This window comes from Paralichthys olivaceus, chromosome 9 (genome assembly GCF_024713975.1).
Source record: "Paralichthys olivaceus isolate ysfri-2021 chromosome 9, ASM2471397v2, whole genome shotgun sequence".
Classification (NCBI taxonomy): domain Eukaryota; kingdom Metazoa; phylum Chordata; class Actinopteri; order Pleuronectiformes; family Paralichthyidae; genus Paralichthys; species Paralichthys olivaceus.
Genome location: NC_091101.1, coordinates 2771545 through 2796977, shown reverse-complemented (window position 1 = coordinate 2796977; position 25433 = coordinate 2771545). Strand labels below are relative to the sequence as shown.

Here is a 25433-nt window from a genome sequence, read left to right as displayed (position 1 = left end):
AACACGGTGTGCTGGTGTCCATGGAGAAACGTGGTGGGGTCCATAACAATAAAAGTCAACTTGTGTTTTACCTGTTTAATACTCTGTGAAGGAGCAGTTGGAAGAAATGCTTGATTTGCATATGGAGCCACCTCAGAATGATAAACATTCTACCTTCATATGCACATAGTCTGTTTATGAAGGTTGTATTTGCAGCAACTTAACTATTTCTGGCAAGGAGGTTCGCCAGTTTCTGTTGGTGTATTTTTGAGCACAGGATAGCTCATGATAGGAGTTTAACTCAGTTCTGAGCTATTAAGGGTGTTTTGTAAATGTGGCCTGAGGTCTGTACCTCTGTTGGTGAGTTGATAATGACAGTTGACAGATAACATCATGTTGAGAGTGATAATGTGTGTGTTTTAATCTTAAGAAATTGTCACTGCCAGTCATTCACATAAAAAAAGTAATGCTGCAACTTATTTACTTATATAATAATCAATTAACCTGTCGATTATCATTTTAATCAGATAAAAAGTCAATGTCATCCTTTCCAGCAGTTTATTCGAAAACATACTTACTTGTCTTCTCGTACAATGCTCCTTATATGCATAACAAATAAATGCAATTAATGATTACTATAAATCTGGTTTCAATATTTACTATTTTATTCTACTAGTCATGATTTTTTGGGGGAGCTATACCAAATTGCACCAATTACACTAACGCACTACAATCAGTGCATTGCTTTGAAAATCTGAAAATGAAATGTAAATTTCCAAAAACACCTTGTCTCACAAGTGTTAAATGATAAGTTTATATATATTTCATTTCAACAATTGAAAAAACTTGGTGCTTTAGCAGCAGCTGAAAGATCCCGGCACAGAACACAGCAGGCATCATTGACGACACATGGTCACAACATATATATTAGGTCAGATTTAGTATGAAAAGTAGGTGCTGGGATTGCAAAGTGGCTTAAATAGAACATAAGAGGTGATCAACTGAGTTATGTTCAACCAATAAGCAGGTGACCATATGTTAATGTTTACTGTAGGTTTTTCAACAAACATATCAGTTTCCACCGGAGCATATGGCTGACGCCTGTGTCCAAAACAAAACCAAGCAAAAAGTGTGTCCTCCACGATGGTTGATTTTACAGGTTTATTCGCCAAAGTACAAAAAATAAAAAGCATAAAATTTCCAGGAGCAATGTAACTAATGATACCTGTCCAGACACAAAACAACGTCTTCCACGACTTTCAACACAAATATCAACACGGTCAGAAAAACCGTGTGCTCCTGTCACTCTCCTGTGATCCACACACCTCGTTCCGAAACACTGTGCGTTGAACAGCTACTTTCTTAAAGGTACAGGCGCTTATTTTTATCTGCCTTACTGAAACTAATAATGACATTAGACAATGATTTACGAGTGTTTATGTGCAAATAATAACTAAATAATAATAATCATGACTTCAATTAACTTATTTTTAAATGCAATAAAATGATTAAACCGCCATGAAATCCAAATAAACTCTCCATAATGAACTGAAATTTATCATGAATTATTCATCAATCCGACAGCACCTACATTTACAGTGCGGTGCACTCCCCTTCTGAGTTAAATGAAGCCTGTTATTGCAGAGACATCCTTGTGGCTCAGTTATTGATCACAAAAGATGGTATTTTATTTTGAAAACAGGATCTTTATTTCACAGTATTTGACTCACCAAGAGTGAACTGCACTACATACAATGCATCTAGTAAGTACTACAATTTTCTACATTTCTACAAAGATTCCATATGAGTTTAAAAAAACCATTAGTTCAGACAGTGCTTGTGTCATCTGCAATGACCTACTGTCTATTCAGAAGAATATGATCAGATGTTCATTCCCCTGATGAGAATAATCATAATGTTAAAGATATATGTTTGACATTAACAGTAGATTTTTTTTTCTACCTCAGTCTTTAGTCTTTCATAAAATGGACACTAAAAACAGCAGCAGTGACATAATTCACTTTCAATCCTCTGTTGGTCCGTTAGAGTGGACACCAGCTTTGCTTCTATAAAGTTCAGTATATAGGCTATTTATGATTTGGATGTAGGGTGTAGTTTGTGTGGTGTTATTCATCAGCAGGGGCAACCTCCAGGATAACCTGCAGGTTTCTGTTGAAGGAATCTGAGGACAGAGAAAAGAGCATATAATCACATCATTTCTAGACTTGAGTACGGTAGCATGTATGTGTATATATCAAAACTCACAAAAGTAATTTGCCATCACCTTTTGATTTGGAACATATGGAAGGTGACAATAATAGGGTTGCTACAAATATGCTTTTATGTTATTTGTAAGTTAAATTTTGCTTTTGGCTAATGTGGGTAGACCCCAACCTTGTACTATAGAAACATCTGGCATATCAAGGGGATGTGCAAAGTTCTGGAAATGACAAATATTCCACACAGATATTCTGGTCAAAGCCCGAAGATTAACAACTTTACCCTAAAAATGATTCTTGAATGGGGACAAGCCAAAGAACCTTCTGACAGTATTTGTGAAAACTCCTGTGAGGCTTTCCAACAATAAGTGTCACTTATATGCACTGTACACTATAAAAAAAATACAATTTGAATCTGTGTCACATGTCGCTGATAGTTCCAGAGAAACTAATCAATCTTCATCATATTACATATGTGCAGACGTACCTAAAGCCCTCTGAAGCCACTTTGGTCTGTGATTGAAGTAGATGAAGATGTAGTATGCTGGGATGCCAGTGAGGGAAATGGCAAATCCAATCCCGGTGTTAACTGGGTCCGAGTACAGAGACAGAAAGACCATGAAGAAACATGCAAGGCAGAATACCACTGGAATGAAGATCGGGACCTATGGACAAGTCAAAAGAGATTTCTGTTACGACTCATTGTGTATAGAGTGACTTCAAAAAGTATTCACACCCCATTTTCACTATTGACATGGAAGACATTTGGTACCAGCAGGACTAGAGTTCCAAGAGCTGGCGGTCAACCAATCAAACTGAGAACCCACCAAGGACAGCTTTGGTCAGGGAGGTGACCCACAGTCACACTAACATAGCTTCAGACGTCCTGAAGGGATGAGACAACTTGCGGAAGAGCCCCCATCTCAGCAGCACTCCGTCACTCAGGGCCTTAATTTAAGATTTTAAGGACTATGTAAAGTGCCTTGAGATAATGAATATTATGATTTGGCGCTATACAAATGAAATTGAATTGAAATGAATTGAAATTGAATTGAAATTGCAGTTTTAAGTATAATCAGGGCCAATTTTAGACCCAATTGGCCTCCTCTGATTTCCAGATTAGATTTCATTTAAAGCAGATTATCTGCCCAAATAGGTGTTTACAAAGTAATGTCAATGCTACCAATTGTGTTGGAATATCAAAAATGTTTGATATTTACAATTTAATACATTTGGCTCCGGCGAAATACTGAGACATGCCGCAATAGCCAAAGAGAGTGAACTTATCAGGAAGTGCCACCAACCAGTGTGAAATTGTTTCCTACAAACAGTAAGTGTGTGATCTTACGTTCTAACCAAATTGTCTCATGTGTGCATTCTGAAACTTAGAATCTGTCAGTATTTCTATGCTCTCCAACATTTTTTTAAATGGGTCAAGAGTAGAAAGTCCTGTGTGCACCAGGCCTAAGGCAGAGATTCCCTGGCAAAGATTCTCTGGTGAGACAAAAATTGTACTGCAGTTACTGCTCATCACCAGGTTAATACCATCCCTAAAGTGAAGCGCTGTGGCCACATCATGCTATCGAGGCCTCTCAGCGGTAGGGACAGGGAGAATGGTCAGGATTGGGGGAAGGGTGAATGCAACCAAGCTGGCTTTTACAAAGTTTTTAAATGAATACTTTTGTTAATCTACAACAGCAAAAAGTGTAGAAGTTACATGGTGTGAATACTTTCTTATACAAGTACACATTTGCATTCACCTGTTTAAAGAGTATTTTACTTTTTGGTGGGGGATGCAATTCACATTTATTTATAACCACATTTTCAAAATCAAACAAGTCTAAGAACAGGTTGAAATATGCTTGAAAACAGTGACAATAAGTGAACCCTGTTATGGTTAATATTGTTGCATAGGGTTTAGTACAGATATGAGGAAACTGACCTTAAAGGGGCGGGGGAGGTCAGGTTTCTTATACCTGAGGTAGATCAAACCCAGCACCACCACACCAATGAACAGCCACCGCAGGAAGCTCATGAAGTTCAGCAGGCTGTAGATGTCTCCCACAAACAGCTGGAGCATGGTCATAGGGTACTGCACACAGTCGATGGTATTAGGGCTATTTCATTTTGTCAGTGTTGAGCTGTGTTGAGCTAATGAGGTTATTAATTGTGTACATTGTTGTCGTGGTTGCGGCAAACTAACCATTATGAAAACAGCAGTCAGTGGAGTGTGTCTGCGGATGTGGATCATTGACAAAACCTCGGGGAGTTGTCCTTCGCGTGAAGCCACATAGAACATTCTGGTGAACACACACACAGAGATTACAGAATTACAGGAGTCAATCTTGAACTGATTGACTGTAACTAAAAGTACTGAGAACATCACATACATTTGTAAATTCTTCTCCTTTATAGGTCATTTTGCAGTTTGCCAAACATTACAATTCTACTCATTTCATCTTCATTGATATAATCTCCTGTGTTCACATTGAAATCTGTACCACTCAGTATGCTACTCAATCCACCAATCACAACAGTGACTGAGTACTTGGAAGAGGACCACATGAAGGATCAGGACTATGTGACCTTAGACTGCAAGTCTGTAATGAGCTACATGCTACTTCGGTCAACCACTTGGTCAATCATGTTCTGCCAGTGAGCGAGTTCAGCTAAAACTTGAGCTACTTCTCTGTGTCGCTTCAATCATCCAGACACACAGAAATGAGAATAGCGAAGAAATCTAAGGTGCTGAGAAAGGAGAACACCAAGTTAAATCTTAAACCATGAAAATGGTTGGAGAGTAACCTGATGTCACCTAGTTATAACAGGATAATGGAGGTTGTCACTACATATAGAGGTAACCAAGGTCTCAAAACCACAATTAAAACATCATATGGCCACAATATAGACAAGACTGATGGACCTCTTTGAAAGCTACCTGCAGGTAGATATAGGAGCTACAAGTCACTAGAGGCTGAGTTGAAATATTTGGAGGGCTGCTCGCACAAGCTAAATATAAAACTACTCGGAGTCAACAAAGACATGTGAGTTGGTTATTTCCTGTAAATGTACACATTTGTGAGACAAAAGCCAGCAAAGAGGAACCATCTGTACCTTGACAAGGCAAAGAGGCAGCCATTCATTGAGCCATAGCAGGACAGAGCCACAAACACCGGAACAGCTAATGAGAATTTCCCCAGCAACTTCTCTGCAAACGCCTGTGACAGGAACAAACACAGGGAGAGAACACAAAGTGAGCATTGGATGCTTCGTGGATGCATTAAGTGACCAGCATTTTCTAAATGAGTATCTATGTTCAATCATTCCAAAACACGAACTGTTTATCCAGTTGGTTTTAGTCATGATATACAGCATTATCGCACCAGCGACCTGTCCAGGGGGCCTCTCGCCCAGTGTCAGCAGGGATTTGCTCCAGCTTCCCCTGCCAACCTCAAAGGTATAAGAGGTAGCCTATACTGTAGATAATGAATGGATGGATAGATATATAGCATTATTCACTAGATCTTTCTTTGTGGGTATCAAGATAGCTTATCTGCTGAAAGGTCACTCTGTTTTTAATAACGGACCAGGAAAACACTTTAACTGCTTGAGATAAAAAGTTGCAAGCCACAAGCTCTTAAATTGACGAGAAATATGTACAAACTGCCACCAAAATCACAAACCACAAAAGATGTGAGTTAGTTAGTTAGAGATTTAAGAAGTGTTAGGAGTCTCCAGTCGTGTTAATATCAATTATTTACAGATTTAGTCTTAGTGCTAAGACATAATGTTAGTTTTTTTCCTTGGTCTCATTAGCCCTGAATGTTTTATGTATAGCCCTGCATCTCTTCATCTGCTGATCTCATACTGTTGATCAATATGATTCAAGTCTGGTCCTCTGTGTATCATTCAATCAGCCAATTTACCTCTCACCTCTCGGGACTTGTGCACTTTGTGCCAGCGAGAGATAAAGTGTGTGCTCCCATCACATGTCACCATGCGGGTGACTAGCAAGCCAAGTCATTGAGGCAAGACCCAAAGGATGGAAGAAGCCTTTTCAAAAGAAATGTATTGATACTATGAATAATTAATACAAAATAAATCACTTTCCCAGGCACCCAGAATACAATGGAAGAGAGACACCAACAATGTTAAGGAATTCTATAGGAGAGAGAATTTGAAAGAGCCCGAAGAGGTAGGGATGAGGATAGATAATGTTATGGAAGATATTGTAATTCAAAATCCACTGATTACACTGCAGTAAGTCATACATAGCAGTAGAGACCTGATTGCATTGAATTTTGGCCTGTATCTGGCATCCAGCTGTGTTGCTGCGTTGTGCGTCAGCCAGAATATTGTGCACTGATCCCTTTGGATGGAGTAATGCTTTAATAACGTAGCAGGTTAGGAGAGCTGAGAAGAGAACAGGAGGAGAGAGGAGAGGAGAGGAGGAGTGTGACAGACAGAGAGACAGAGACACTAAAAGGTGAGGGAGTTGTCACAGTTCAAAAGGAACTCAGTCTCTCCCCTCTTATATTTATGATACTCTGAAAAACCTGGTGAAGAACTACACATGTCTGATCTTTTGAGATCCTACAACACCTCTACTCATCATTTTCTGGTCAACCACATTCTTTTTAGTTGTAGCCTGTTTTAATTGACCAAGAAAAGAATTTAGTCTAGTTAATAAAAATACTAGCTGACAGCAGTGATTTAAAAAAAGACGAGCACATCAGTCAAACTTCAGCAAACTGCTTTGAAATGAGATTTCATCCAATTAGGCTGAAAGAAAACAAAAAATGCAAATAAGCCACAAGGGTGTCGTGTCTGATGTTATTAATTTAAGTAACACATCCAGATATGAAAGAGAATAAAACAACAAAGTCTCCAGTGCAATATAACTTTTGCAACAAGAGCCAATCATTAAACTTTCTGTTTAATAAAACAAACACTGAGAGAGAGGAAACTACACAGTCACAATCCTGCACTGTTATAAATCCTGACCTTTCAAATCCTCAGTTTCAAGTGTTTATTTTTACCTGAAATTTCTGTTAAGGCCTCAGGTGTCACAGCCTGTTTTATGTCACTACCATTTTATTACACTTTTAAAGTAGTTATTTGTAGTTGGATTATTTTTGCTTGAAAAACAACTCGACATGTCAAAAACTTGAAATCTCAAATGTGCCTCTTCAGGTTGTTGGGTGTTTTACAGGATATTGTGTTTCCCCATTGCGTCCCCTCAGCTAAACATTACATTTTTCCTATGTTGTCATGAAAATGGGTGCAAATACCACCTGGATTTTTTCTCCAGCGCCCCGTTGTTATAATTTTCATCCACTGGCAACTTACTCCAAGTCCGTTCTATGCTCATTGTGCAGCACAGGAAACCAAGCTGCTGCATTGAAAAATAAAGTCTCTTTCAACTATAAAAATAAAGAGTTTATTCTTTTACTTTTTAAACTACAGTTTAGTCTTTTTTTCATCAACAATAGGCAACATGTGGATGTTCATACATACTGTTAGCTACGATAAGATAAGAGGGTGTTTTGAGTTTACTTTTTATTGAAGGTTAAGGACAGAGCATGTCACACCTTGTTAGCCCTTTGAGGAAAACACACACTTGTGGTTTGTGTTACTTTCTTCACTGTTGACAGGGCTGCTGGTAAACACTGTCATAAATGGGTCATGCAGAAGTGGGAGCTGAAGCTGCTCATTATTCATGAAGCCCTTCAGAGCTGATTAGCCTCAGTCCATGCTTGTTTGGACAAGCACGGACTGAGGGGGAAGAATTAGGACTTTGTAATATGTGTTTGTAAATGTATACAAATGGACACGGAAATTATGTTGTCACTTAAAATCATTTCTAGGCAAAGATGCAATGAATACTGTTTAAAGATGTTAAATATTCACAATACAGCGATGAGTTATAAGAGAACATTTTCTTCAAACCCATTTGGACTATATGCAATGGATTGAGGGATACATCAGCAGAAAACACATGTGCAGTTATGATCAGGGAGTTATAAAGAAGTCTCTATGAAATTGAAGAAGGGAGTTGTTTTTGTTGTCTTGGTGGGGTAAGAGTTTTTTTTACAGTGTAGCTTTAAAAATGAAATTGTTAAAGGCGAACATGTGGAAATGATCTGGACCACATGCTACTGGGGGACAACCAGTGAGTGGTGCATCGCTTCCATTGGCGCCACCGAGGCATAAAAGCAAGATTGAGAGGTTTAAAAGATATCACTGTGTGTCTAAAACATAAATGTACTTCATCTGTATAATGTTACACTGGGCTAATACAAGTGATACAAAAGCAAACTAAAGGCAAATCTTGTGGGGTTCCATTAAAGACCCCTCTGTTTAGTTAGAGGAATACAATCACCAATATAGGTTTGATTTATTATGTTGGTTAATCTTAAAGACATATGTGATCAGCCATAGATAAATGTGATACATACACAAATGTTGTTTGGTAATAAAATAAATTACTACATTTAAAAAAGCAAATCTGTATTTAGAAACTTTTGATTTAATAATCCTGTGCTAACAATACGTAAGTTTAGAGGCAATGAGCAGACGAAGATGCAGAGTGATTAATGGCAGCATAGGAGGTGGATGGGCGGACAATGCATTCACTGTCCTGTCTGTGGTTAGGTTCAGTCAACAGAAGCTTTTGGTTAATTTAAAAAAGTAAATGTGACATGTGTGACATCACAGTCGATGATGTGTGGAAAAACTGTAATGATAATAACAATCTGTATATACTTTAAAAGTGCACTATGGTGAGTTAATGGGAAGTAAAGGGGTGTTTCATAAAGACAATTCAACTGAGCATTCGTAGAGCAACTGCAGAAAGCACCTACACTTATCTTATGTCTCCTGTACAACTCCAGGACAAGTTTCAACACAACTCCAATATATAGGGCGGCCTCCTCAAGACAAGTGCTAAACATAAGTTAAAGTATGTAATTAAGTTTGAGAAGTTTGCCTATGAGAAGAACACAGTAGGATTCCTTTATGGCAGCGAAGACGTCTAAGAACACATAAATGCTCTTAACACCTTTCTTAAGGCGCTCCTATCACTCATCTCGCACAGGGCAATAAAGCTAAGTGCATTAGCAAAGATCAGAGATCTCTTAGTGAACGAGTCTTCCTCTGCTATAGGTTTACAATAGCAGCCGTTAGTCTAATAAGCAATGGTGGCTGTTATTAGGGAATGTCTGCGATGTGATTAGCAGTAACACGGCTGGAACAATCACATTAACAGCTGCTGGAAGCCGAGCTGTCAGAGACACTCTGCTGATAATGACATTTTAAGTGCAGGAAGGAGACCATGGTGCTCACAATAGGAGCAAAGATTACTAACAGCAGAGAGGTGAGCCCTCAGCCACAGACAATACAATATGCAACATTTCATATCACGATTACAACGACCAAGTTTATCATGGGGATATCATCAGTGTTATCCAGATATTGTTAAAATGTGCAGACAATGTTCAAAAACACACTGGAATTGTTCAATTTGTGTAATAGTAATAACGCTGATAATAATGACATTATGTCATTGACTTCACAATTGCCATGTGTGTTCTTAGTGGTCATGAGAAAGGCAGTGCCAAGTTTAGTGCAATCTGGACATGGAATGAAAGAAATGTGTATTTGACAAACCAATGAATAAAAAGATATAAAACGATGTGAAAACGAATCTAAAAGAATTATTATACAGCTGGAATCACTGCAAACATATCAAAACCACAATTTTACAATACTCTCTTAATATATAAGAAACACATTGGTTCTGTTCCCTCAACATTCACTTTCCTCTCTCCTGAATAATGAGACAAGTCTCCTTTAATAAAAGCTGAATACATAAGCTACCCGCGCTCTGTAGCAGTCAGTGCGTGTGTATTATTTCTTTTCTTTATTTGTTTTCATTTAGGCACTTAAATCTTCTACAAACTCCATCATTGTGTTGTTATGAATAGGGTCCTAACAAGACCCCTGCAGAGCATTATTGTTCACTTATACACAACACTACACAACATGTCTCTGCTGCTCTGCTGGAGATTAAGCTTCATAAAATGCTCCACAGGAAAAAAACTCATACTTGGAAGCATAAAGAAAAACAGTTTTACTGTGTTTTCTCAGGGTGATGGACATTCAGGAGTTTTGGCAGCTCATGATTACTTCCTTGTTGTTGCCCCCCCCCGAAGCAGAATTATAGTTCCACCCCCATCCTCATCAGTTGGATAGTTTATCTACATGACTTTCTTTACCACAAAACACTTTGACTTAAGCAGACGTCACTTTGCAGATATTGACTTTTGTGATAAAGTTGCAGGTGAAGTCTAATTTTAAATGGCTGTTCATACATCTGAGGCGCACAGTAGAATTGTGCTCCACCAAATCCTCATGTCAGTTAAACCTTCTTGCAGTTATGTGTTGGGGTGTGGTTTTGCCGTCCTCCCCAGCAGAAATGCAGTTCTCCTGAAAGTTTTCTTGTTCTTCCTTAAAATCCCTCTAACTGCCATCTCTTTCAAATTTCAAGCAGCAAGTTTGATCGATTCCACTGCTTTGAGACATCATTCATTCTTTTTCATAAACTCCGTCATTGGCCAAGGTGTTGCAATTATTTTGACTTCAAAAACATGAGGAATCGGCCCTTTAAACTTCTACATTTACCTTTCATCATGCTACAAACTGATTACTCTGACCAAGGCTGTAATTACTCGTTCTCCATTACACGTGGCATCTATTGCACTTCTGTCCGTCCTGGGAGAGGGATCCCTCACATGTGGCTCTCTCTGAGGTTTCTACGTTTTCCCTGTTAAAATGTTTTATTTTTGGTAGCTTTTCCTCACTCTTGTTGAGGGTTAAGGAAAGAGGATGTCTCACCTTGTTAAAGCCCTATGAGACATATTGTGATTTGTGAAGATGGGCGATATAATTAAATTTGATTGATTGATTGATTGACATACAACTAACTGTGACTTTTTACACAATATTTTTACGTAAACATTTATTTTCAGGGAGATTGTAGGGGAGACATTTTTGTCTTTTTATTCAAATATAATGGAAGAGTACCTGACCATGACCCTGAGAGTCAAACTGTTAAAATGTTATACTTTGAACAAGGCCAGTGAATAATAATAATTATTATATATTTGTATCTTGTTTTTTGTGTGCTTGAGTTTAAAAAATCTTGTATTACATACCACAGCAACAGCGTCAGATGCCAGTATCTCCTCTGCTGACATCACTGTGTAGTACGCCACGTTAGTTAGCACATAGCAGGTGGTCACGATCAACATGGAGATACAGATAGCTAATGGAAGAGTCCTGAGGATGGGAGGGATAATAACAGTAGCACAAGGTCATTCACCTTTATTTCTCCTCTCATGACTTTCTATACTTCTTGTATAACAACCATCAATGCCCTGAGTAATCACATTTTCTGAGGATATGCAGGAAGTTATGAAAAGCTGCTCTTCAAATAGTGACACAAAAGTAAAGGTTGAATATTCTTACATATTAAAGTCAGCATAACACCTACCTCCCCTTCACAACAGTGAGGGCAGACTCTGCTGCTGTGTCTTTCTGTTTTCACAATGAATGCTGTTTTCATGAAATAATTTCCCCTCACTTGTTTGTTGTATGTGGAATGTAAAGTTACTGTTAACTGAACTCTACTGTGTAAGAAAACTTGAACCATGTGCAGCAGCCTCTTGTTACATCAGCCGCTAAGACAGAAGATCGAACAACCACTGAGAGGATTCATAGTTTCCCATTCTTTAATCGCTTCTTGGCACATTTTCTTTCCAGTCAAGAACGGAAAATAAAACTCTGCTATTGTTTGAGTTGCATTGAGTCATAATTTAAAGGTTTACATCTACAAGTGTTTTATAAGTCTGGTATTATTCTTGTTTTACTTACTGTCAACAAATCCAATGTAAAGACATAACCCCATAATGTGAGTGTTCAGTACTTGATTTCTCTACCCGTGTGGCTCATGACCCCAAGTGCATTGGTTCCTACTAAACATGCAAATCTAAAAAACAGACACAAAAAGCTTTGGATTATCTCTGTAAATGAAACAGGAGAAAATAGTGCATGTGTTAGGAGCTTGTTTCTGTAGCAGAGGAATCTGCATTTGGTCTGTACAGCAGCAGGGAACTTCATGTGGAGGTGATTCAGAAAAGTGTGTTCATTGTAATCCTGAAACTTGTCACCAAGTGCAGCAGTTTGGCTCAATTATCTATTTTTAATAGTTTTTGGACAACAAGGGAGCTCTGAGGAAAAAGGTGTATCAGGCTCTGGATACACGCACAATACTTATTGGATACATTCATTCTGACAAACATCTCTGCTTCTATGAGAGCAGTCGCCAACATCTCCTGGTGATTCCTGTCATCTACTGGTGGTTGGCCACTTAAAGCTCCAGTGTGTAAGATTTAGGTGAAAGGGAACTATTGGCAGAATAATCCTCATGATGTTTTCACTAGTTCATTTCATCTAAATTGTATGAATTGTAGTTTTCTTTACCCCAGAAAAGGCCCTTTATATTTAAATACTTTATATTTAGATCAAGGGAGTCATGTTTTTTACATTAGTCCAGACTGGACAAACTAAAACCTTTTGAGTTTTTATGACAACTGAAGCTACCACAAGTTATTTTTCATGTTTGGAAGGAGAGGGTGAGGTGAGGGGTGTTCAGCTGCAACATGCAGTTTCACCACTAGATTTCACTAAATTCTACACACTGTACCTTTAACTATAGTGTGGAACGCCTTTACCATCTTGTCTTGTGTTCTAAAGAAGGTGGGCCAACATAAAAATATTTGTGATAAACACTTTTCATGTGATGTGCCTCGATTAACTTTTGTGACACACTTTCTTTGGCGTTTCAAATTCAGCAAGTCCACATGATCAATACATGATTAGTACACAATAGATTTAACTCACTTCTCAGGTTTCTCGACTTCTTCTGTCACAAAGTTCAGATAGAACCTGGAAAAGGAAGCAATCGTTGTAAAACCTAATGTACACATGTACAAACAATTTGTGTGTATGTGCGTGTGTGAGGACCATACCTACCACCCAGCGTATGCATACATCCCAGAGTAGAATGCCAGTGGCATGCCAGACAGCTTCACATTGTTAAACTGAAAGGCGTTCTCAAAGTTCCTGGTCTCCCCTGCACACACACACACACACACACACACACACACACACACACAGCAGAGAGAGAAATTCTTCTTGTTGAATTTTTGAAGCACCATAATTGTGGAATAATATGATGATGATGATGATGTGATGTTCTTTTATAATAAAATATACCTTTATATATTTTCAAGACTACAATTCAGGTATTTCAGGGAGATTAACTTATTAATAATTGTTCTGCTTTATGTCCACCACATTTTAGAAAAATGTCTGCCTACAAACATAAAAACACTTACAATGAACAATAATGCTAAACTGCAGTTTTGAGAGTCATGAATTGTGTGCGATGACAACTGTGTGAAGACATGCAGAGATGAACATATAAACAGCAGGAACACAGTTATCAGATAGGGGGTCCTGTCTGAACTATTAATCAGTAGTTACATATTGTACTTTTATAATGATGATTCTCAAACCAATTTGTAATCAATCAATTTAATGTAATCATAAAATTAATATATTGTCTTTCATGGCAACTGAGACCCAGAAACACGGGACAGGTTGCCACCATATCACAGGGCTGCCATGCAGAGACCAACAACCCCCCACACTTAGATTCTGTAAAGAATAAGTGAAGAGCTGAATAAACAACTGTTCCAGAGCTTCAGCCATTCAGAGACTGACTGTGTATCAATGATCCTCCAGTAATTTGATCATTTACAAATTTGTTTAGTGACACGATAAAAACTGATATGATGTGGCTTTGAGTAGATTCATTCTCACAGACATCTCTGCTTCTCTTACAGCAGACGCCAACATCTGGTGATTCCTGACATCTACTGGTGGTTGGCCACTGTGTGTAAGATTTAGGTAAAAGGGATCTATTGGCAGAAAGTTAATGTATGAATTGTAGTTTTCTTTACCCCAGAAAAGGACCTTTATATTTAAATACTAAATATTTAGATCAAGGGGGTCATGTTTTTTTACAGTAGTCCAGACTGGACAAACTAATACCCTTTTGAGTTTTTATGACAACTGAAGTTCACCACAGGTTCTCTTTCATATTGGAAAGAGATGAGGAGTATTCAGCTGCAACATAACACTTCACCTCTAGATGTCACTAAATTCTACACACTGAACCTTTAAGTATTAACTTTAAATATATTTCAGTTAAAGACAAAATGTGTGTTTAGTTACCACTATCTGACATACAGCACAGGGATATTGGTTTCTGGAAAAATTTGAAAAATTAAGTTCAACTGACAAACTGAGATCTATGATTATCAGATGGAAATTTGAGCAGCACAATAATATGTATGATAACAACTCCGGTCCGACATTTATCATTTTACAGCTATGTATAATGTTTTAATCCCAAATAGCCAAGTGAGATCTGTTGCTGAGGGAAAAACTGATGACGCCGAAGCTAAAGTGGTTCAGATCCCTGTGAACGCTTGTTGTTGCTGTGAGGACATTGTGAAATGTTCATGCTGTGACTTGCTGTGAGCAGCTGTGCATCTGCCTGAAAGGCTTCAAGGTCATATTTATTGTGCATGTTGATGTGAGACAAAGGAAGCTGTGTTAATTGTTGCAGCTGCTCTGTGTGAACTCTGGAAACCATCTTGAACAACAAGGAAACACTACATGTCCCCTGGACGTGAGAGGAGATGGAGCTCCAGTGTGATACTGACAGTGGCTATTTGATGTCTTACCTTTAAAAAGCTGATACAACCCCGGCACTATGATGATGGTGATGGCCAGCAGCTTGCTGAAGGTGAGGAAGATCTGGATTCTGGCCGACCAGGTCACACTCATACTGTTTAGGTACATGACAGAAGCTGCAGAGAGAGAGATTCGTGTCATGCATTATTTGGTGGCCATATTGGAAGCCTAGGTGTAATCGGTGGCTTTTGCTTATTGTGTTTCTAAATGCAGAAGTTGGTCTCGTCACTTTCAGTTTAAGGTTCACTACTTAGCAGTTTTAAACTGGAATCTTTTTTATATCCCTGACACACTCTGTGTTACATTAGATACTATTAGAACATTAAAATATAAAATGTACACATCTACCACATCTATATCTAATACATATATGAAAAATATGTAAGAAAATCCCTTTTGGTAAACTTCAAAGTATTTACCATGAACAGTCAGTTCCAAAGCTAATTCTACAAGCTTTTGAGTTTTCCTCTGTCCTAAACTTCACATGTTTAATACGTGTCCTTGTCTGAGGACATCTGAATGCACATATTCAGGTATAGTCATTGCTCCACCCTCTGGTAACAGAAAGTAAGCCTGACAAGCAACATTTGTTTTACATAAAAATGTTATGGTCTGGTCTGAAACAGCAATGTGTGTGTTTTGCACATTTTCTCCTGCACCACATAGAAGACACGGGAAATGATACAAAATATGCAAAACATCATGACGGCCACTGTGCACCTCACGCAAGAAATGGCCCCTCACATGTTAGTGCAGTGGGCAATGAACATACCTACACACAAGTGGTATCCCCAAGGTGCAAGAGATTGTGGCAGCTTTATTATATGTTTTGTTGAATAAGGATAATCAATTTTGTCTTATAGTTTGTCACATAATTTGCAGAGTTGCTATGTATTTTGTCCGTGTGGTGGTCAGTGTTGTTATGTTTTAATTGACAGTTTTGTCAAGATAAATATAGTCCTAGGTCTTCCATGTGGACAGCTGACACCATCCCCTTCTTTTTCATCAGCCTCTAACTGCAAACTTGAATTCTTGTTCTCATGTGTGCTCACATCTCCTGTCAGTCATAGAGCAGGTTATAACACGTTAAACAGAAAACACCGCCCTGACTATTATTGTCACTCTGATGTGTTCAGCAGTCAATGTACGTACTTAGGCCGATTGCAGTGGCCAGTTTGACAGCCACAGGGGGAACAGCACAGGGCATGAACAGAGGCTCCAGGATGTACTGACCAAAGGCAAGACCAATGACTGCCATCCCTGCAGGCCTGCAAAACACACACATAAACACACACACACACACACACACACACACACACACACACACACACACACACACACACACACACAGGATTGGTATGAACTAATACCACATTAAATATAAAGACATTTTCCAAGAATTAACAGTTCCATTGTTTTTACACTGAAACTAATTACAACTCTGTCACCATGATGAATACATACAAAATAATAAGTTGCTGTGTCAGTATTGTTACATTAATTGAAATAATTGTAAAAGCCATGACAGGCTACCTGCTCAACATCTAGCAGCAGACAGACACCAGCAGAGACAAGAAATATTGACGTATCTTAAGAGGAGTGCTGTGTCTGGCAGCAGACACAACATTCCTGCTTCAACTACTATTAAATATTGAAAATGGAACCTTGCAAAAAGCTACAATATCGCTCAGTGAATTTCCATCGCTGATGTGAAAGCTTGCGAAAACTAATGCGCATGAAAAAAAACCTGTCCAGTGTGCAAAGGCCTTAAAGGTTCAGTGTGTAAGATTCAGGTGAAAGGGATCTATTGGCAGAAATTGAAACTCTTTATATTTAAATACTCGATATTTACAGCGGGAGTTGGTCCTCTCTACGGAAGCCACGATGTTGTTTGCAGTAGCCCAGACTGGACAAACTAAATACCTTTTTAATGACAAGTGAAGCATGACAGCTTCTCCTTCACGTTTGGAAGGGGAGGGTAAGGTGAATGGTATTCAGCTGCAACATGAAACTTCACCACTAGATGTCACTAAATTCTACACACTGAACCTTTAAGAAAGATATGCTTGTCACCATGCAAAAAACATGTCCGCCAAGATATTTTGCTTGGCTAACACGACAAACAAGCAAAACCACAATTATTAAAAAACTTATTATTAATTACAAAAGCCACTGATGAGACTCTGAATATTACAGAATGTAGTGCCAGCAACAAGCTTTGGTTAGTTCAATGGAATGGTGTAAAGAATGTAGAGTCAATAGATAATTGATAGTCAACATGGTGAAGTAAGTGGAGCAGTCATCAAGAAGCTCTACAGAGGCTCTATCATAACAGTAGAAGTCAAATCCTCAGTGGACTATATCTATAGTAGTTTGAACATTTTGATGTCTTCTGCTTTGTTTGTATAGCTCACCAGTAGCTCTAGGGTCAGGTCCATGTGTCCTGACTCCGTTTAGATTATTAAGAACAAACACAAAAGAAGATATAATCCGCAGGATGAAGCGAACCCCTTTGAACTGCACACTTCACCACACAGTGTGGGTGATATGTTAAGGGAAGATTACATCCAACCTTTTCCCATAATGACCTCCTCATGTTGTGGACTTGTGCTTCGGCTTCAGTAAGAATCAAATAAGGTTGACTGGTCCCACTGGCTTGTCAGTATTTCCCTCTTCATTTCCCACAACAGCCACTGAGCTGCTGTAGCCAGGGAAATCTCTCTTTCGCTCTTGTTTTCATTCTCTACCTCTGTCTCTGTTCATTTCCCATGGTTTCCATTCAGTCCTGCTAGCCCGAGGCCAGTATAGAATTGGGCGGCTCAGGATAGCCACTAGACTGTTTATACTGCTTCGACTTGGCTGTGTACACACACAACTGCACATGGAGCTCCCCCAACACTGGTTTAAACTAACCTCAGAATACCACAAGGTCACAGGCAGGCAGTGCCTTTCTTTGCCAGGTACGGTGATCTCTGTCACCCAGCAAGTCTAACAAACATCCTGAAATGCAGATAAGGTTAAGGAAACAAACATCATACTGAGACAGTGGGGTGCATTATGTGAAAATTGTGTAATATACCAAACTAGCTTCCTTCATGGAGGATGGTAGCTACAATGTTATTAATATGGATTCACATTTACAATGGATTATTACAGGTCAAAAGATAAAATGATAAGTATATATAAACTCCTGAATAATAATCCACATCTCAGTTTCATTCTCAAACGGCCCATAGTACTATATCACCCTATCAGAGCACTGCACTCCCAGAATGCAGGCTTACTTGTTGTCCCTAAAGTCTCTAAAAACAGAATAGGAGCCAGAGCTTTCAGCTGTCAAGCTCCTCTACTGTGGACTCATCTCTCAGTTTCAGTTCAGGAAGCAGACACACTCTCTATGTTTAAGAATAGGTTTAAAACCTTCCTTTATGATAAAGCTTATAGTTAGGGTTGGTTCAGATTAGTTTTGCTGCTATAGGCCTAGATTGTCATTAGACAGAGGACTCATGGAGCTTCTCTTCCTCTTCTCCCTCTTCATCACATTATTGTCTCATCAATACATGTTTCTGACTTGACTTCTTCCACAGAGTTCTTGTGCTTTACTGTTGCAGATCCAAGATCACAGTTGCAGCCACATTGCGGATCATGATCATGGATAGTGGTGTCAGCTGATCATGGATTATGATCACAGCTAGATTACAAAGAGTCACAATATGCCTACTCACATATACTACCATTATTGGCAATAGCGCTATCATTACAAATGTTATAACTGCTCCCTTTATCTCTGTCAGACTTTTTACTTTTGTACAAATACTTTAAACATTGATACACCTCTCCAGACACTGTCTTTACTCATGAATGCTGTAAATACTAGTATTTTGTTGATGTGGTCATCTATTGCACTTCTGACGCCAGCTGTGGCTCCGGGTGCGATAGTCTTCTAACCAGAGGGTCAGTGGTTAGACTTCAGTCCTCTGCAGCTTCTCACAGAGAAAGTGCTGCAATCAGATGGGCTGTGAGTGGGTGAATGTAAAACTGCTCTGTAAAGTGCTTAGAGTAGCTCATCAAGACTAGAAAAGGGCTACCTAAATACAGATCCTGTCGACAGACAAACTGTCTTTTGTGAATATGGGCTATGCAAATAAAATTGTATCGAGTTGTATATTTAGCATTGTTTTATAGAAACAATTAAACAACCACTAAATGCATTTTTACTGGCAGATTTGGAGCAATGAGTAGGTGACAACACAGCATCGTTTTGGATTGGGTCTTTGTGAAAGAGAGAACACTTGAGAACCTTTTCAAGCTACAGCTGGAAATGGTTTGGAAATTAAATAACAGATTTACTTGCATATCACATATTCACTTAGAAAAGAAAGTGGCTCAGAAAATGTCATTGTCTCATCCTGTCAAAAGGTGGCGCTGAAATGTTTTGGAGACCCAGTGTAGTGAACTTGAGACAGGGATGTTTTAAACAGTAGGGCAGCGTCATGTCTAAGTGCAACCTTTGTTGTTCTTTTTTTTGATTAGTTCAGTTTACTTCAACAGAACTGTGTTATATCAAAGTGATAGTGTGTCATAGTTACTCCCTTCACTTTGGAATCCAGGTCTCTGTTCCCTCAAATAAGCTACTCTCTTTGATTTTAGTGTTTGGACAAAGGTCAATGTGGATTTACCTCCACCAGTGTTTGCAGTGATTCTACAGAAAGTAATGACATTTCTCATATTTAACTGTGTAATAATCTGACAAGATCAAATGATTAAACAATTTCCAAGCAGTTGAAATAGCTTAGAGCAACCTTCCTTTATATTTCTGGCCACTTTTAGGCAAAGGAACAATGTCATACAATCATGTTAGAAAAAAAGTTTTTGTTAACATAAGCAAACAGTCACCTATTTACACATGAGAACATTATCATATTTTGAGGTCATGGTTCCAATGAAGACCAACAATCCCTCTTTTCAGTTCTGTTTTGGTTACCACCTGTTACATCTGCCCCTCTCTCTGCTCCTACTATGCCCTCTACCTCTAGTTCTGGGAACCACTAACTGGCTACCACTCCCTGAGTGGTCCTCCATGTTTTGTGAATTACCTACAGGTGCACCGGAGTCAGAGCAGAGCCTCACCAGCTGAACCTCATCTGTCATAAAGCATCTACATATACTCCTCTTGACCACCTCCACGCTGCCAGATTGTAGTTTCTGCTACCCGTTAGTGTTGCTACGCTTCCTGCCATTTATTATATTCTAAGTGTTGCCTGGTCTCATCCTGTTCTCCATTTCCCTTCCAGCTCCTCCTGTTCTGGCTCCGGTCCCTGCCCCTTGCCAACTCACCAAGTACTCACCTGCTAACCTGGAACCCTGCCTCAAACCCTCCGCCTGGGACATTCTTCTGGACCTGCCATCCTTACCCCCATCACTCCAGCCTCAGTCTTAAGTTCAATAAATAACTTTCCCAACTCCTGTCTCCTGGTCTGTGTCTGCACCTGGGTTCACCATCCAGCCGTTACTCTTAACACCACCAACTCTTAAGGGAAATATCTGACTCTGTACCTGCTCCTCTACTATGTTCAGCAACTATATGTCTTGCTTTGTATTTTGGCCACTTTGTTATCAGGTTAGAGAAGCCACACATTGTGAGCTGCGCTGCTCCTCAGTCTCGTCTATTGTCTTTGCACACCACCTGTGGTTCACAGCAAATTTGACAGAGATAATTCTCTTTCACCACAGTTTCAGTGTCTGTTGAATATGTAACATAACTACTTGAAACTTTTACTGTACCAATTTCAAGTTAAGAGCAGTTGCATATACTACCACTATACGAGCACTAGCATTTCTGATAACTGAATCCACTCATTTGTTTTGACAAGGTTTTTATGCGTACGGCAGGACCACAAGCTTCACACCAGTATATAGGCTACGGGCAGCTATGGCTAACCAGAAGGTCGGCAGTTTGATCCTACTCTTCCTCATCTGCTTGCAGAAGCGTCCTTGGGCAAGATAGCAAACCCCACATGGCCCCTCATAGAAAGAATGCTGCCCATAGAGGCACTGTATGAATGGGTGAATGTCATTGAGTGGTCAGCAAGACTAGAAGTGCTCTATAAATACAGACCAGTTACTTTTATTGAAGGAAATACAGTAGTTATAACAGAACCCTATGTAGCAATGACAGAAAATGGTCTGTATTAACATGATGCTTTTCTTGATGACCACTTTTGCCATTCACACACACATACTTTGCATTGGTTTGGAGTACTATCACAATGAGAGTGTGAAGGAGCAATTTGGGGTTCTGATTACTGTGCGAGGACACTTCAGCATGCAGAATGGGGAAGACTGATGCTAATCACCAAAACAGCTGCCCCGTGTGGCACACGCCCCATTGCGGCCCAGGCGCCACTGTCTGCCAGCTGTTTGGTGCTGATCAGGTAGTGTAAAGTAGGTTTATCAGTGTTGTCACTGAAAACGGCAGCTGCCCAAAGATTTCAGGGGACCCCTTAGCCCTGGTGATAATTGTAATGCAGCACCTCTTGTGACACATAGTGATTTGACCAGTTGTTAATATAAAAGTATTGATTAGTGCAGCTTTAAGTTAAAGTTTAGGTTCAATAAACATGCATCAAATAGGCAGGCATTACCTTATTGCAATAAGATCAGCCCACAGCCTTATGAAAGCCATCTGAGGTCCAAAGATTTCCATTACGTATGTGTAATGTCCACCAGACTTCTTAATACAAGTGCCCAGCTCAGCATAGGACAGGGCTCCTGCAGAGACAGGGGTGACAGATTAGCTCTGGCTCTGAAACAATAGGGTAGGCAGAGAAGAGATCCAGGGCTATTAACTTGTCTAGAGCCTCATCTGAAGAAATGTACAGTCCCTCTCTAGGCCCCATGATCACCTACATACAGTAGGGGGTTTAGGAAGAGAATTTAATAATGCTTCAACAATATATGTTGCTATACACAAATATGTTCAATAGTGCTTTTGCACTGCCTCATGTAATTCTGGTATTTCAATCCTGACTTCTATTTATTACATTTATATATTACTATTATTACATTGTGTTGTGTTGTTGAAAGCAACTGTTGCCTAAATGTTGTCTGTTCAGTATTTTTGATTTGATGTTGCTGTGGAGGAATTCAGGTTTCCGTTGTTTGTTTTGCACATCTTCACCTCCCGTCTGTGGTTCAGCCACAAAAGCCTGGGGCAAATGTTGGTGAAAGGTGGTTTCGGTTAACATTGCGTTCTGTATTAAACCATACAACAATCTTTCTAAAACCAAGCGCTAACAGCAGCAACATAATTAAAGCAGGTGGAATAAAATCTGAAAAATCAGATTAGAAAACAAATTTAAGACAAAAATATAATCTGGCCATCATTACACTTGTCACGTTACATCAATAATAATGATGAAGAATGGAGTGCATTTATGTTGCACTTCGATAGCCCAGAAACATTTATATTTTTGTAGAAGATCATTAGCATGACCACCTAAGGCATGGCACAGCTGCTGTATTACTGCTACCTACAATTTAGCTGTTTGAGGGCCCCGGGGTAAAATGTTGGCTTCGGCCCCTGCTGCAATTAAGTGCATCACACATAACATTTTACAAATGGTGGGTCTCCGGGGGGGTCATTATAGAGACCCAAAAAACAACCACTACACCTATGTCGTAATACTACCTGCCATGTTTTATGAGGTAATTTAATAAAACAAAACTTTATTTAGGAAAATGTACCATATGAGCATGATGTAAACTGATATATTAGTCTTTTCACTTTTGCATGCCTAGTTTATATCACACTATAGCTCTTCATAATCCAAAACAACTCAACAAATAACTAAAAATCTTGGGGTCTGAAGCTTCACAGAGGCTTTTATTCACTGATGATGTAAATTCCACATTAATACTGAGCTTCACTTTTTGCAGTCAAGTATGACATGAAACACAACTTTTTAAAGGTCCAGAGTGTAAGATTTAGGTTAAAGAGATCTATTGGCAAAAAATGTATATAAATTAATCCTAGCAATGTTTTCATTAGTGCGTAATAATCTAAATTGCACAAATTGTTCTTTCTTTACAGAATTGCCCCTTTATATTTAAATACTTGATATTTAAATACTTTATATTTACATCAGGAGGGAGTCCACCTCAGACTGGACAAACTCAACACCTTTTGAGTTTTCATAAAAATTAAAGGCTACCTCAGGTTTTTTGTAATGTTTGGAAGGGGAGGGTGAGGTGAGGGGTATTCAGCTGCAACATGCCAATTCGCCGCTAAATTCTACACACTGAACCTTTAAATAATGTTTTTGTTCAAATACATTTTTTTGTTCATAGACGTTGGATATTTACATACATCGCAAATCTAATCACAAGTCAAACATTGAGCGCATCGTTTCTAAATAAGATGCACAGTTGCAATAATCCAAGTAATGTGTACTTTTTTATTTGTGTCATTACTTTTTCTTTTGCGTATTCACATACACAAACAAACAAGCTTAAACTAAGTTTTAGTTCTCAACAGCAGTATGATGTCAGAGTTTTTCTTAGTGGTTTGCTGTGACATTTTTTATAAAGGTAAAAGTTGTAATTGTTTCCCTGGTTACAACCCCTCTCAGAGGAAAATGGATTTCTGTTGTTCTCACATTGTCATACTTGTTAATTCTATGCATTATTTAAATTCTTTGTTCTGAGGACTTATTTATTCTGTGTACAGACAGTAAATGCAACAATGAAACAAACATGAACGTCCCATTCATTGAAGTTTCAAAGTAATGGAAAACTCCCCTATCCCTGACACAGTTATGAAGTAACTCACCAAAGAGTGACAGCACACCACAGCCAATCCACACAATTATGGACATTCCTATACTGCCAGAGTATTTCAAGATGCCCTTTGGAGAGATGAAGATCCCGGCCCCGATGATGGTTCCGATGATGATGGAAATCCCTCGAAGCAAGGTAACCTTCTTCCCCAATCCCACCTTCCTTTCGTCTTCATCCTGCAGTTTACCATTGGAGTCTGAAGTCCCATTTTGAGAAAACTTGTGTCCATTTGTTGTAACTCTTCCAGTAGATGGTGACTTTTTGGTCATATTTTTAACACTGTCTAACAAACACACAATCTCTCCTCAATGTAATGAACTGAAGTGGTCGAGTGCAGGCAAAGTTACAAAACTAGTAGCAAAACTAAATCCCATTGAGCAAAGACCTCCTCACTTACACACTCCCTCACACACACCCACAAACACTCTCCCTCTCTCTCTCTCTCTCTCTCTCTCTCTCCCTCTCTCTCTCTCTCTCTCTCTCTCTCTCTCTCTCTCTCTCTCTCTCTCTTTTTTATTGTCATTCCTGCCCTGCTCACTCAGTTCTCACTAGTGCATGCCCCTTAACTCTTTTTTTTATCACATTATAAGTATTTTTAGGGCCAAAGCACTGATGCTTCCTGGGCCGGAACAAAGGTGCAATAAAGTTTTTATGGATTGTATTAATATTCTAACCCAAAATAACTTTTAACTCTCGGGATAGTAAAACACTACTATTTTTGTTAAGGTGTATTATAGTTAATGACAGATTAAACAGATTTTTAATGTTAGAATCGTCACGACACGCACACTAAACGATTTGGCCAGAACGGAACATCACACACTTGTGCCCCCTGCTGGGTAGTGTCCCCCTCCAAATGGAGCCACAAAAGAGAGGGATAAAAAATCTTCTGTAGGAATTGGGACACCACTCACTACGTTATCAGCAGCCAACCAACATTACTACAGTTACAAACAATATAAACTGACATTGTTATATTAACAACTTTTATCAACCAATAATAATAATAATGACACATCTGACAACTGCAGTACAGAATTTTTTATCGTGTTCCCATTCAAAGTTTGGAAAATTGGATCTTGACAATTTTTCAAACTTCATATACAGTACACAGGAGTAACAGCCATTACTCATTACTCTCACTCTGACTGTTTACATATTTGTTTTAATGGCGTGATTTTCCTGAAATGCTTGTCCCAGCGAGTCAATTAGAGATTGTAAGGGAAGTGTTACATGTTGATCATGCAGAATGTACTCATGTTCATTTCCCCTATGATTGATCATGATTGAATCTTTACAATGTAACCTTGATCATGCTGAATCCTGTGCAACTGATTGAATCTTGGCCTAATCGCCTCAACTAAGGCATTGTCGTCGTGATGTCATCAGAAGATCCTGACCTTTGGCTTAGAAACAACCTCAACCAGAGGGGGAGGAACGAGCCAAATGTATAAAGAGAAAGAACAGCTTCCCAGCGGCTCTGAGCATTAAAGTGTGACAATACTATAAGAG

At 39.0% G+C, this 25433-nt stretch overlaps 1 protein-coding gene across 1 annotated transcript; it reads right to left on the bottom strand.

Annotated features, from left to right (window-relative positions):
• Positions 1 to 1664: 1664 nt before the first annotated feature.
• On the bottom strand, positions 1665 to 24322 carry slc7a11 (solute carrier family 7 member 11). Its single transcript, XM_020079005.2, has 12 exons — positions 23914 to 24322; positions 21728 to 21854; positions 16236 to 16351; positions 15074 to 15199; positions 13293 to 13392; positions 13161 to 13205; positions 11414 to 11537; positions 5313 to 5416; positions 4402 to 4498; positions 4141 to 4290; positions 2686 to 2863; positions 1665 to 2161 (listed from the first exon to the last, which is right to left on the bottom strand). Exons 1-12 carry the CDS (start codon positions 24188 to 24190, stop codon positions 2106 to 2108), a joined length of 1500 nt encoding a protein of 499 aa, XP_019934564.1. The 5' UTR covers positions 24191 to 24322; the 3' UTR covers positions 1665 to 2105.
• Between the last annotated feature and the right edge of the window lie 1111 nt (positions 24323 to 25433).